The sequence below is a fragment of the Lupinus angustifolius genome, chromosome LG12 (genome assembly GCF_001865875.1).
Source record: "Lupinus angustifolius cultivar Tanjil chromosome LG12, LupAngTanjil_v1.0, whole genome shotgun sequence".
Classification (NCBI taxonomy): Eukaryota; Viridiplantae; Streptophyta; class Magnoliopsida; order Fabales; family Fabaceae; genus Lupinus; species Lupinus angustifolius.
The window spans coordinates 14,781,736-14,796,811 of record NC_032020.1 but is presented as its reverse complement, the minus strand read 5'-3'; the positions used below and the strand labels follow the sequence as shown (position 1 = coordinate 14,796,811).

General features: G+C 31.9%; 1 protein-coding gene across 1 annotated transcript; it reads right to left on the bottom strand.

Annotated features, from left to right (window-relative positions):
* LOC109363042 (bidirectional sugar transporter SWEET10-like) lies at positions 1,225-3,651 on the bottom strand. The gene is made up of 6 exons (XM_019609209.1): positions 3,470-3,651; positions 3,003-3,039; positions 2,670-2,883; positions 2,390-2,551; positions 2,168-2,287; positions 1,225-1,621 (listed from the first exon to the last, which is right to left on the bottom strand). Exons 1-6 carry the CDS (start codon positions 3,513-3,515, stop codon positions 1,442-1,444), a joined length of 759 nt encoding a protein of 252 aa, XP_019464754.1. The 5' UTR covers positions 3,516-3,651; the 3' UTR covers positions 1,225-1,441.

Sequence of the window (15,076 nt, the reverse complement as noted above, 5' to 3'; positions counted from 1 at the left end):
ATCCAGTATCTTAAATACATATGTTTAATTGTATTTTTGGTTATAATGTTTAAATAATTTGTGGATATGAGTACTACATGTTCTCCTTAATTTTGAATTTTATTTTTATTGAATTTCATTACTGAACAAAAATAATAATTTATGAAAATAAATAATAAGGGAATATAATATTTTTTGAAGCAAAGAGTACCCCTTTCCTTCTATATGCTGATATAAACATTAACTAGGATGGTTTGATTTTTAATAATTCCCCATTTAATATGAGACTGGGATAATGATGATTAAATTGGAATTTCATAGAAAGTGCACATTCATAATTAAAAACTAAAACACTAGTGTATGCGCGCTATTAGGATATTCCAAAGTTACTAAAATAATAAATTTTCATTTATTGAATATAGATACATATACAACCAAAGTGAATTACCTGAGTTTGAGTGAGGGATACACTAGAGAGAGGAGAATTTAATATCTCATTAGTAGCATTTGATTTTAAAATATTCAACCCTTGTTTAAAGAAGTGGGATCGATACTAAGGTTGAGATTGACATGTTCTTTAGTTGATTTCTTTCTTGTAAGGAAATTAAATAAAAAGTTTTATTTGGAATATAAAGCATAATCGAGAGAGTGTTGGTGACCAAATATAGAGTTTTGATTATGAATATATGTTTAGAATAGAGTGGAGAGAAAAAGACCAAGATAAAGTCTCAAAAATCAAGTTGTGAAAATTGATCGAGCTTTTAAAAAAGGATATTGGAGGAAGGTTTGGGGGCACAAGAAAGTGCCAATAAAATGTATGATAAAATGGCCAAAGGAATAAAGAAGATAGCAAAGGAGAAGCTAGGTGAATCTAGATACTTTCAACCAAAGAGTAAAGAATTGAATGTTCAGAAAAATACAAAATAGTTAAGAAATGCATCAAGCAAACCACGAGCAACGCGAGAGGCATAATATATGATGAGTACAAACTTCTAAGTATCAATGGAAGGGAATAAGTTTTTATAGGCTTATAAAGGGTAGAGAAAGAAAGACAATAGACTTAGACTAAGTGAAATGTATTAAAGATGATGATAAAAAAACTCTAAGTGAATGACAATAATATTAAGGAAAGATGAAATAATTATTTCCAGAAGTTTTTCCATGATGACCCTGATTTTTTGAAGCTTAGGATTGGTGATTGTATTTGTAGCATTACATATGAGAGTAATATGGCCAAAGATTGGGTAAAGTTGCTATGCCTTATATAATATAATTGATTTGCTTGATTAAAGGTACTCGTACAGGCAAATTGAAACCACACCTTTACATTAATAAAAACCTAACACTTATACCAAAGACAGTTTATATGAGTGAGATAATGTGACTGAACTTTTAGGTTAAGTTTTCTTTCTTGGTCATCAATCCCATGTTTTTTTCCATATTCATATTCTCATTGATGAAATCAAACTTTGCTAATATCACCGCCTCTAGCACCATCTTGTCCCTTCACAACATCAACGATATGGCCATTCAATTCTTGAACCTTCATTGGATTCTCTAGTGCCACTGGTGTAGCATTTCTGTACATCAAATATAGCACCATCTGAACTATGCCGAATAGAAACCCAAGTGTATTTGGGAGCTGCATCATCAAAATGTGAACAATAATGAATCCTAAAAGTTCAAATTAATGATTGTACTTCTTTTTACCCAGAAAAAGAAAGGAATCAAATTAAATAATCCCAGTTATCCTATCCTAGATCTAAAGCTTTTAAATAATGTACTAACCTAGGAACATGGGGTCCCACAATGCACTTTGGTTTTCTTTTCATGGGAGCTCAAAATTAATGGAGCGCGCACATATTTATTTATAATTTATGGTGCGACGCTACCATTTAAATTTTCTATAATTGACTCCATACTATCACATATATTAAGTAAAATTACCGAAAAAATAGGCAAAAGTGAGAAAGTCAAGCATTAATATATAATAATGTTACTAGCAGTTTTAGTATAGAGAAAAAATGTATCCAGTACTAACAGGAGTATATACACTGTTATTTTATATCTACAATTTATTTTTAATCATTACAAATTCTTAAAAAATGTAATGCAAATAAATGTGTATAAATCTTTATAGCGAAAGTGTATAGATATTACACTCTTTAGTATGTAGTATTGAACTTACAGCAATGTAGTAGTCCCTGAGGAAAAGACCATAGAAGAACCACATAACAGCGTTGATGGTTAAAAAGAAGGACAAAGTAAATGGCATGTATTCCACGCTCCTCGTCGTTATGACTTTTTTCTGAAAGCATTTACCATATAAGGAGTTATTTATTTTGAAAAATTCTCTACAGCAAAGTGTGTGAACAGATAATAAGCTAGATTTTAATTATTAAAATCTCACCATGATGAAGAGAGGTGCAGCAAATACACTTATATTGAAAACAAGGCAAATCCATCCTATAATAGCGAGACGCTTTGTTCCCTTGGACAAGTAGAGAGTTGCTAGAAGCATGGCTCCATACCCAAACACATTCAACAAGAGAAGAAGCTTGATGGTGGAAAGCTATGATAATAAATAAAAAAATGTTACTATAAGTAAAAATAAGAAATAAATCTTTCAAGGAAAACATTAAATGGAAAATAAAGAAAAATATGAATTGGGAGAGTTATAAGATTAATACCCTAGCCTTCTTTGATGCATAAAATAGAAAGAGTGCGAGATAAGAAGTCTCAACAACAATTCCAAAGGTGTTAATGGTGATTAGAAGAAGGGCTGCTTCCTTTTTAACCAATGCATAGTAAATCCAAAGCATTGCACTGAGGAGTGCAACAACATATGGAAGTGATTGGTACCCTTCAGAAGTTTTCTTCTTGTAGATTTGGTAAAAAGTTGGGCTGCACAAAAATATTCATGATGTTGGTAAGTAAAGTACTTCAATGGATAACTAATATAGCATGCTCATTGAATTATTAATAGCCAGGAGTAGGGTAAAGCAAAAAGAGTTATCACTTACATTGGACTAAGGAACACCATAAAGGAGATGATGTTGCCTATAAAAGCAATAGGAAAAAGATCCATTAGCATTTGTGAACAAATTATCTCTAACCACTACTTTTATTTATCCTTGCATGCTTGAATTGATTTCTTGATTACTATTGCATGATTGAAATTGATAAACTCAATTTTCATGACATGCATTAGGGTTGGAATTAGGAAAATGCCATGCAGTTTGCATGCAAGCTACTATAGTAATAAAATGATAAATAATATTGCGTTTTGCTCAAAGAGAATACCCAATTGTATGTGAAAGCTCTTGTAAAAAATAATAAAATTAAATTAAAAACTTAGACGAGAAAAGAGGCTAAGATAATTCCATTGGGGAGAAAATAATTCCATGGATTAAAATCAAAGGTATTAACAACCTAACGCTAATGAAAAAAACGATCAAACATGACTCTATAGTTAACTAATAATATCTACCTATAAGGCCGAAAACAAAAGCCCAAGACTCGCGGTTCATGGCCATCTCTTGAATCTAATTGAAACTTTAGGAAATAGTTCTCTCTTTCTCTTAATGTGCCTCACTCTCAAAGTGATTAAGCTATAAATATCTCTCTCTCTCTCTTTCTCACTCTAAATTTCACGAATCAATATATGGATGGAGGGAACCTTTATATAGGGCACAAAAGAGAAGGTAAGGCCGGTCAAGTTGCAAACGGGAATGCAAACATCACACTATAGCTTTATTAGACCCACTTTCCAGTTGTTCCTCCCAAACGCCATTTACTTTAACACACTATCCAAACACACCTTCTTACCCTTATTGCCCTATAACCTTATTTTGGTTTAAATCTCTTCAACTTGGATGCCATCTCTCAAGGTAAACTAGTGTAAATCTAGTACCATTGACGGTATAAATTCACAAAACTACCATGGCCCTACCATTTTATCTTTATGATGTGTCACCCACCAAATTGTTTTTAAGCCTTACAACTCATACTTTGAGTTCCAAGTGGGATTAATTGGTTACAATATGAACTTGTATTGCCTTTGCCTCATTCCCTTTCCTAAGGGTCAGGAATATACCTATGACTCCTCTACCTCTTCAAAGTAAAGACACCCTTTACCATAAAAATGATACGGTTTTAATCAATTATCACTATTACCTTTGTTGTTATTATTATTTTTTTGTTATTATTTACATAAGGATTCCGGGTCCACTTAGGAAACTCTGGTTAGGGAAATGCAAATGAATTGTGCTACACTTTATGTCAATATTATAATAATAAACGTGTTCTGTCTTGATAATTGGGCAGCCAGCCACAAAAAAAGGTTGAATGTGTGGAGAATGATGTAACTAATTACATCTTCGAATTATTTTGGTGTTTGATATCAGCTACCTCCGTCTAATTTACTTTGCTTCTCAGGAGTCAGGACCATATGTTACCTCAAATGGATAATTAACACAGATGATTTCTAACTAAAAGTCTTTTTTGTTTTTGCAATAAGCATAAGAATCGTATTGAAGGAGCATAAGGATGCTTAATCATACAGAGGATAAACTTGACCTCAAGACTAGAAGACTTGATATTAACCATATAAATGTGCATAAATTAATGTACATCTTTTCTTGTCATAAAACAGACCATAGACAAGACCTTACTTGTACGTATGAACAAGTCTATCTATAATGTGCATAACCTTGAACTAATGGTATAAGATTTTAGTATCTCGTCTGAAGTAGTAGGTTCAAGCTTCATTAATCCAACCATTGTATCAATAAGGACGACTTCTAATTAAGTGACTTGATATGCATAACTATAACTTCAATTTTTGGACTAGAAACAACTATGAACTTGAGGATGAATAAGGTCAACTGAATTTATTCATTATTATTTTTTGTTTAAAGGAATTATTATATAACACTTATTTTTAGAGGATCTTGATATTTGTAACTAAACCTAAATTATTTGGAAATAGAAACAACTAAGAAACTGAAAGAATAACCCCCCACTAAAATTATTAATTAACTTGGTTTAATTATAATGAGTTCTTAAAATTTGCCAAACCGTGGAAGTTCCTCACTTAGGTCACGATTTTTAATATGGACCAATCATTAATGACCTTAATCTTTTCTTGGTCCAAATAAACCGCATCAATATTTATCATAAAACCCAGAAAAATTATATGGTCAACACAAAAAATGCAATTTTCAAAATTGTCATGTATCTTTTCTTTTCTCAAAACCAACAACACAACTCTTAGACTCTCATCTAAGTTTTTAGAATAGATCATGTTGGAAACAAGCGAGCAATCAAATAATAAAGAGTATAGAGAAAAGAAAATAACACAAGAGATTTGGTAACGAGACTCAACCAATTGTGTCTACATCCTCGAGAGCGTTGAGAGGCTACCACTATATATTATTAGAGAATAAGGGGATTTGTGTTTGACTATTCTTCTCCTTTGTTATATTAGGTTTACATAACATAAATATATAGCCCTCTACCCCAACCCCTTTACATCAGTCCAAACTCATAACTTGTATTGTTGTTATCTAGAGAATATGAGTCATTGTATAAGAGATCAAAATTTTATCAAAATAGACAACAACAAACTTACCCAAAATGGGTGAACATTTGATGTCCCATAAAAGTGTATCACTCAATGGACTACTATTAATGATTGATCAGAAAAATATTTAATCTTTAATTTTTTAACTTGAATACATTTTTGAACCAATTACAAGTTGTGTGACATGGAGTGACACACTTTGTGGTACAACAAATATGATACCCCAAAAACTCCTTCAAAGCATGGTTCATGAGTCTGATTGGCGCATTAGTCAAGCCAAATGACATAACTTTTTTTTTATCAGCAATGAAAACTTTATTAATCAATAGATAAAATATTAGGAGAACAAGTGATACTTCTATCCACCGAATCCCAGAAATTAACAAAGAGAAAGACATTGATAGATGTCTCATCCAATCAACATAAGAGTAAGAGAAGAAAGGAAAGCGGACAATAATAAGGTTCCATGAATGTAGAAAAATAAGCTCCACCATCTCCTCTATTTGGAACCTCAAGTTCTCAAAGATAACTTTGTTCCTAATGTGCCAAATAGTCCAAATTGTGACAAACCAAAGAGTCACTCATAACTGTTTTTTCTTCTTCTCCAACCATATCATGTTTTCATGAGATGCAAAGAGAGTCATTACATCATTATGAATGATAGATGTAAGACCAAAGCAAGAATAAAGCTTTTGTCAAACAAGATAGGATATTGAACAAGAAAAAAACAAGTGACTAGTAGTTTCCTTTAACTCACCACAAAGAGAACAAATAAAGGGATCTTGCATAGATAATCCACCTCTATGACCAAGGTTCACTTTAGTTGGTACCCCATCCAAAACAATTCTCCACACTAAGCATTTCATCTTTGATGGAACATTAGAAGCCCAAAGCCTCTTGAAGAAAACAAGCTCCTGACTTCCTTCCACATGATGCAAAGATTGGTAAGCACTCCTGACCGAGTATTGCCCACTTATGTCATGAATCCAAGTCCAAGAATCAGCAGTATGTTGTTTAGGCGTATAATTGTGTAGGAATCGTAGGAGACCTTCATATTCTTCTTCCTCCCAAACGAACAAGTTCCTTCTCCAATGAATGCTCCAAGACCAAACCCCATTACTCCAAGCGCCAAAGGATTCAATAGTTGCATCTTTTTCTAAAGCCACATGAAATAATCTTGCAAAGGAATTTTTAAGGGTATCTCTCCCCACCCATAAATCAGTCCAAAATTTAATAGAAGAGCCACATCCTAAAGATCTACGAACACCATCATTTACCCAACCACAACCTATTCCCTCCCTGGACTGACTAAGATTGCCTAACTCTCTCCACCAAGAAGAACCCCTCTTGAAACACTCTAATTCACCACCCCTCCACTACTTAGAAAACATCTCCATATCTCGATTTTAAAACTTTTACCCGAAGAGACTCCCCCTCACATAATAAACGCCATCTCCATTTACCTAAAAGAGCTAAGTTAAAAAGGAATAAGTTTTTCAGCCCAAGACCACCTTCTTCTTTAGGCCTACAAACTTTCACCCACCTCACCCAATGTATCCATTTTCTCTCGTCACCCCTTCCCCAAAAACGCCTTTGAATTTTGTCAATCATATTAATAACAGAAATTAGAGCTTTAAAGAATAAAAAGAGATAGTATTTACTTTTAAGATCAATTTTCGAAAATTGGTGGCACCATATAATTTGTCCAAAATGTGATAATCTGAAAATACAAAGTGATCTATTTAAGAAATATAAATAATTATGACAAATTCAGAAGACATTTGTGAGGTTTGCAACCCGATTACAGTAGGGCATTGCAGACTTCTCACTTTTCCCAAAAGTTCAAACTAAATACTTCATTTTCCTGCTTTTACAATGTGTTCTGCAGACATCTCAATTAAGTTGAAGACAATATTATTTTAAGTTAACCAACTAGATCACATTGTCGCTAATCATACAGTACTCAAAGGTTCAGACATTTTGTATTGATTCGTATGTCCACATGGATACTAAAGAAAGTGCAATATTTTAGACCAAAAAAAAGTAGTTGTTTAAGGTTAATACACATAAATTAAAAAATAAAAATTTAGTAGTTGATGAAAAAAATTGTATTTTGAGTAAAACGTGTATATTTATTTCCTTTTTTATTTCATCTTATTAATTCGTTAATGTGTAACCGTTACTTGATAGACTCATCGATTCATCACAACTGGTTAATAAAAAAACAAATTTTATTATGCCTTCAATGTCAAAAAAAAGTCAGGAAAGAAGGAAAAAACAAGTCAGATTGGTCTTTATTATTGGAGAGGATAATTTTATTTTATAATATATTTTAAAGATAAAAACATGATCTAAATGGCAATTAAAATATACAAGTATAATTCTTTAATTATCTATGCATTTCCACATAATTGGAATAGCTAAAAAAAACCTAAAACAGCTATAGTTTTGGAACAGAGAAAGTAAAAGTAAAATTTCATTGGAATTCTTTTAACCCCAATAAAATCAAGCTATTTTTGTCAGAACAATTCGAGAGTCAAGTAACCTGTATTACCACTTCTATGGGTCGATCAATTGTTTCGTTCTACATAAAACTGAATTTTATAAAACAACAAATAAAATAAAATAAAGACGTTGCTTATAAAAATTGCCTTTCATAGAATATGCTTATAAGTAGAGTTGTGAGTTCAGAATTCAAATAGAAGATTTTATTGATTGTGCTTAATAAGAAAAGTATTTATATAAAAGATTTATTCCCCAACTAGTCAAAATATTTAATGATCTGCCCATCCCTAAAACAACTTTATATTTAGCAAGTATCCTACAACATATACGTGTGGTCCTATGGTCCCGTGCGCACCTTCCTTACACTTATTTGATTTTTCTTCCTATTGTGCGTTTATTTCACATAAAGATTTAATATGTATATATTTAGAATATAAGTATTTTTATACTATCAATAAATCATATATCACAATTTATATGTTATACACTATTGGCTCTCAAATAAAAAGTAATACAAATTAATGGTGCTAATAATGTTAAAATCTTTGCACAGATAATACATAGATTTTAAATTCTTCACAATATTTTTTATAATTGTTAACATCTTCCACACGCACGAAGTAGAACCTACATTAAGTTCAACTTAGATACACAACCCAATTTGTCATTGTGCACTGTAATGCACTATAGGAAAGTATATTGTAGGGAGAATTAATGAACCCACTTGCCCCTCATTCATCTCTTCTTTTGCAGTTTGAGAAATACTTTTTTTCCGTTCATAAAATTTATAAGATTCGCACTAGGTAACTATAGCTATAGTGTATCCTTTTCGATGTGTAATCGCATTTGATGGTTCTGATTTTAACCTTTTGGGATAAAGGAGGTAATGAACGGTGGATAAACAAGCTTAGGATATATCATGGAGAATATTTTGCACCTTACTTAAACGGAAACGCCTTTACTTGTTGACCTATGGTATTATCAGCAGCGATGAACACTAATATATAGTACAACTTAATTATTGGGTTAAGATGAAATAGGTAGAATCATCGTGTGAAAAATCTGAGTTTGTGGCACCAATAAGGAAAACAGATAATTATAAATTAAGAATGTTGGCAAGTATATAATGTTTTGAGGTAGTAATAAAAAAAAAAACCTATTTTTATATCATTTTTAGACTTTTTATCATCTCTCATCTTTAAAAAAACAAGGGGAAGGAAAATAAAGGTTATTTCTCCACCATCTTATTTTACCAAACTAAAAAAGGGAAAAGAGGGATTAGATATATATGGGAGGATCTAAATAAAGGCATGAGATGGAGAATCGAAGATGAGAATATGACACATTTGTGGACGGTTAAATGGCTATTTTCGGGAGTTACCCTTGGAGAAGTTGCTTTACAACCAGTCACGGTACAAGATGGTGTTATCACTATGGGGGAGTATTATGAATAGAGGAATTCAATGTGAAAAGTCCATGACTTCATTCATCTAATTTCATATCAATATTTGCCTGAAATTTTGGCAATGTCTTCTCCATCAACTTCTATAGGCTCTGATCGGAGTGTTTGGGCTTATTCTAGTAATGGTCAATTCACTTCTAAATGAGTTTATGAAGCTATTCATCAACCTTATGTTGTGGTTCATTATCCAGTTAGGAGGAATCTCTTGAAGTGAGATGAACCCCCACAAAATTAGTAACTTCCTATGGCGTGTAATACATAATGGCGTTTGAGTGAATTATCGTAGATAGAAATTAAATATTGATGAAGATCCAACCTATCCTTTATGCTCCAGTGAACTAAAACCCCTGCTACATTTGTTTCGTGACTGTAGGTGTGTGAGACTGATGTAGGAGAGTTGCATAACTTTACTTAATCACAAAAACTTTTTATGAAGATTTAAAAGTTTGGATAAGTGAGAACCTCGACAACTGAGCTTTGCTTACTATGAATAATAATCAAACCTACAACTTTGGTTCATTTGGAAAATGAGAAATAAGATGGTCTTCAAAGGTGAGACTTTCAACTTGGAGCAGATCTTATACTATGCAAGTAGGTGGGCTAAGGAAAATGCAAACTGAAACAACATGAGTTTTATTCCTCCTTCTCTTTTGAGCCGTGTGTATAGACAAATTTTGGTGGGTTGGGACCACCTCCTCGTAGTTGGTTCAAATGTAATATGGACAAATCTGTTAGGAAGACTCCTACTAACTTCATGGTTTATGGTGGAGTATGTAGAAATGATAATGAGAAATGAATATTTGGCTCTAGCAAGAACCTAGGAACTTCTAATGTCTTATGGACTGAATTCTCTAAGGAATTTTCTTGGCTATGACTTCAGCATGGAGTAAAGGCATAACAAAAATAATTATTGAATGGTAGATTTAATGGCTAATCTGGAAGTGGATACTTATCTTATGGAGCTTTCATCTACTAGTTGTAGGAAATTGATTTTATTTGATTGTAAGGCATGAGAAATGTTATTGTGTAGTCTTTCTTGGGAAATTCCCCTCCTATTAACCAAAAAAAAGGGAAAATAAATTCTCATAAGTTCTCTTTTCCCCTCGCCTTCATTAAAAAAAATTCACTGCCCTCCTCTTCTGTGAATCAATTACAATGTCTGCCTTATTATTGGTTGAATGGTTTATTTCTTGGTCTTACTAACGGTATCTTATCACTTTTCTAAGTAAAGAACTAATCTCTTTCGGGGTTCGTAGTTGTATGGTTTATGTGTAAACTTTATTTGAAGTCATGTATAAATGGATCTTAAGAAATCATAGTTTTCACATCCATAAGAATAGTTACAGATTACTAACCTTTCCCTATGACGATACGATCCTCCATTTAGTTGTTGTTTGGTGTTCTTGGTTTATAGAGTAACTTTTCTATCTCCTTCCCGTTCTTACTATGCTCTTCCTTAAGTGATGGCTGATAGAACAATCTTTATGGGCAGAGATAGGGACAATGTTTATGGTCCTTTTTCTTGTTAGTATAGTGCTTCCATCAAGCACTATATATAGGCTCTTTTCCAAGAGTCTTAACATTTCATTGATGACTCTTCATCCAAGAGTTATGTCATGAAACAATGAAATGATATATCCATTCATGTCACAAGAGACATATTTCTTACATTATGTACATGTTAAATTCTCACCCTAATTTGATATAGAAGAGTCTATTTTAAATCAAATATAATATGAAAATAATTTGGAAGATATAACTTTCATAAAATTACATACTTTAGACGACTATTTGATTTCATCGTACAAATACAGTCAATCATTCCTTTTGGTAAAGCAAAAAACAACTTTGTGGGATTGGTGGAGGGGCTCCTTGTGAGGCCTTTGAGAGGGTCCAAGTAAAGGGCGATAGATACACAAAGAAAAATAATGATTAACAATATTGGTATGGATTCAAATCACACCTCTATTTGTATGTGTTTGGTAGAAGAGATATCACTAAACAAATTAACTGAATTGGGTGGAGTTTTGTCCGTAGTTTAATACAAAAAATACTTTTGCTTTGTTTCACAAGCAGCCTTTTGTTTCCAATTTAAAAATCAAGATAAAATTATATGATTTTTGCGAGTATCCATCATTTTGTAATAAACCAAATTAATTCTAAAAATAACTACCAATAGTAGGGTTTTTTTATACTACCACAAACATTTTCTCACCTTTTTTGATAATGAATTACTTTTTTGGGTTCGTGGTCATCCCTCTTAACAAGTGGTACTATCAGGAATTGAATCATCTATCTTAAGGATCATCAGAACTGTATACTACTAGACCAACATCTTGTTGGTTATCAGGAGACTTAAAAATGTTTCGGAGTGGATTCCATTGATAGATTTGTCAAAAAAAATATAAAATCTGGAATATATACTCAAAAAAAGCACTATCCCCTTAAAATGGGAAAAAAAGTTTCCCTGGCTTAAAAAATCAATTAAGATGCTTGAAATATCTAAGTACAATAATTTTTTTTAATATTCTATAATGAAATATTGGAATTCGTATTTCCATAGTGGAGGAAATTTCCATGATATATAATTCCCGTACACCCCAAACCCTTATCCATATCACCATTTTTATATTCTCCTCATCTTGGGAATACTGAGTGGAGCACTTCGATTAACTCCTATCCATTTGGAGAAACAAATAGTAGAGAGAATATAAAGCTGAAATAAAAGAATATTTGAACTTGTGTTTTCTCAGTTGTCTTCTTGGCAAGACAATCAACTGAATGATGTTTTCATCGATTTGGACAGTTACATAAAACAAGATTGTTTAGATTTTAATCACCATAAAAATTTAAATCTTAAGTGATTAAAATTATCATTTAGGTAAAGTCACGAGATCCAGATCTCAACAGAATATATACGATAAGGACAAGTGTCAATATGTCAGATGAAAATCACGTAAATAACTTCAATAATTCAACGACAGATTAATCTAGCAACTGTCAGTTTCAACACTGATTTGGAAATTGAACTATGAACATAATCTTTCAATAAAAATATTTACCTATGATTTTTTTTACCACCAAAGTATTCATTCAGCCTTTCGAGATTCATAGTTATCTCTCTTAACAAATGTTGCTCACAGAAATCAAACACTCAACTTTGGAGAAGTAGTGAGGCCTTATACCACTAGACCAATATTATAGTAAAGTTAAACATATCGATTTTCTTAACATGGTAAGGATGGAAGAATTAATTGAAATTTATCATCAAAAAATATTTATTGCATTTCTGTATTTTTCTACGCCTATATTAATAATTCTCATTTTTTGTATCCCTATTCTTTATCTAAGAAGATGTTAAGAAAAACCTTATATATGTTGTGTAGATGTGAAGAAAAATATTTTACGTAAACCAAATTTAATAGCTCAAAAAGACAAACTCATAAGTTGCACTGGCAAGAGGGAAAGATAATACGTGTAAGACATCCAAAAGTGGCTTATAAAAAAAACAATGATAATTCCTTTATATGCTGAATTGAAAGAACCCATGAGAGTTTCACTTTCAAACATTATTTTTCATGATGCAAAAGTAACAAAATACGTCATCTTAATTTTGTTGAACCAATAATGAGGAAGCGATATGATATAATATATACAAGTGTGTGGATTCAATAATTTTTACTAGGAAAAGATACAACTTTTCTATTTTGCATATTGCGATATCCAAAGTTAATAGGAACACTCATTTTCCCACTAGTTTGGATATGAACCATGAGAAAAAGCAGGGTCCGGTGGTGCCTACATGAGAACTGCATGGAATCACCTCTAAGCTAGGTAGGACACATTTTCATCACGAAAATATCAGAGCAATAGCACAAAGAGACGAAAAAGTTGGAGACAAGATCACGTTTTAACTTTAATTTTATGGACAATGTTGATGTAAATTTTCATAATTATTATTGGGACATGTAGATTGGGTTCCAAAAGTATAGATTATGATAATGCATGTGAGATCTAGTATTTTTTATTGTCAAACAAAAGTTTTGGTTTAAGATAGAAGGTTTTTTTTTATTATTCTATGGTTTAAAAACACAATTAATGTTGGCGATAAGTTATAATAGGATTGGAGAGAGATTTGTGAGTGCATCTCCATATAGAAATATCTTGCTCTGTATTATTAAATATATGTGTCAGATCGTTTACGATATTTTAAATTTAGCTAAAGGGGAAGACCTAATAGACCATGAAAATAATTGATGTAGCGTGCGTGCATTCAATTATACGAGAAAATGCAACGTTGACGAGGCTTATGTTGGCTTAATTTTATGGAATTTAAATTATAGTATTTAAAATAAAAAATATCTAAAAGTATCTTGTTTGGGTTAATTGAATATGGTCTACACAAAACACCACCTCAAAGACCTTACCTTGTGTGAAAAGCAAATAAATTCATGGTGTGGAATCAACAGTGATAAGATGCAAAATGCACAAATATTAAAGGAAGGAGGAATTCCGAAGAATCTCTAAATAAATTAGTTTGAATATTGTACAAAAGCTTTTACTCATATATACACGTCTAGTTACATTAAGTTAACCAACTAAGCTAGAGATGTAGAAAAGTAGCAGCAGATGAATGAGTTTGTGAATGAAGAAAAGTTTGCCATGGATAGCCAATTGAGAAGAAAAGAAAAACGTAGGGAATGATAATATATGAATTTTATATTTTGTTATTGCATCATTCACTATTCGTATTTATGTTTAATCATTATTAACTATTCAAATAAAGTAATACAAATGAACGATGAATAATATGGTAAATCTTTATATCGACAATGCATAAATATTACATTTTTGCTAATTGTTTAGGAGAAAATGATGTATACATTAATAATATAAGAGTTTTTTATACTGCCACTTTATCATCCACCATTCATATTCAACCATCGTTGAACTTTAAAAAAATTAATTCAAATATCTTCAATTTCAACCGCATGCTTGCTCGTGTTGTTAGACAGTATATGCAAACTGTCTCTCTATCAACTAGTTCGGTCTACACAATAGCCATTTTCACGCATGAGTGTCAACCTCTCACTTGAATAGTGGTCTTCTTCTTTTCAAACCAATCTTTGCATTTTAGACAATCCTTTTGGAAATGTCCAATCTTTCTACAAAAACGACATCTGTTATCATGATGTTCCTTCTTGTGGATTTAAGAAGATGACTCATTAATCTTTAAGAGTCCCTTCCCTTTCTTGTCATGTTTCTTACTTACTTTCTTTCTAGCTCCTCGATGATTAACATAATTGATGAAATGATTTCCTTGACTCCTCATTTTGGTTTCCTCTTGAACTAACATACTATGCAATTCATGCACATTCCATTTGTCTTTCATGGTGTATAGTTCATTTGGAAAGGACCATATTCAGAGGGTAATGAATTTAGTATAAATTGCACAAGGAAGTTTTCATCCACATCCATTCCCAATGTCTTAAGTCTTGCTGCAATGTTTGTCATTTCAATAACATGTTCATGCATAGTACGAGAAC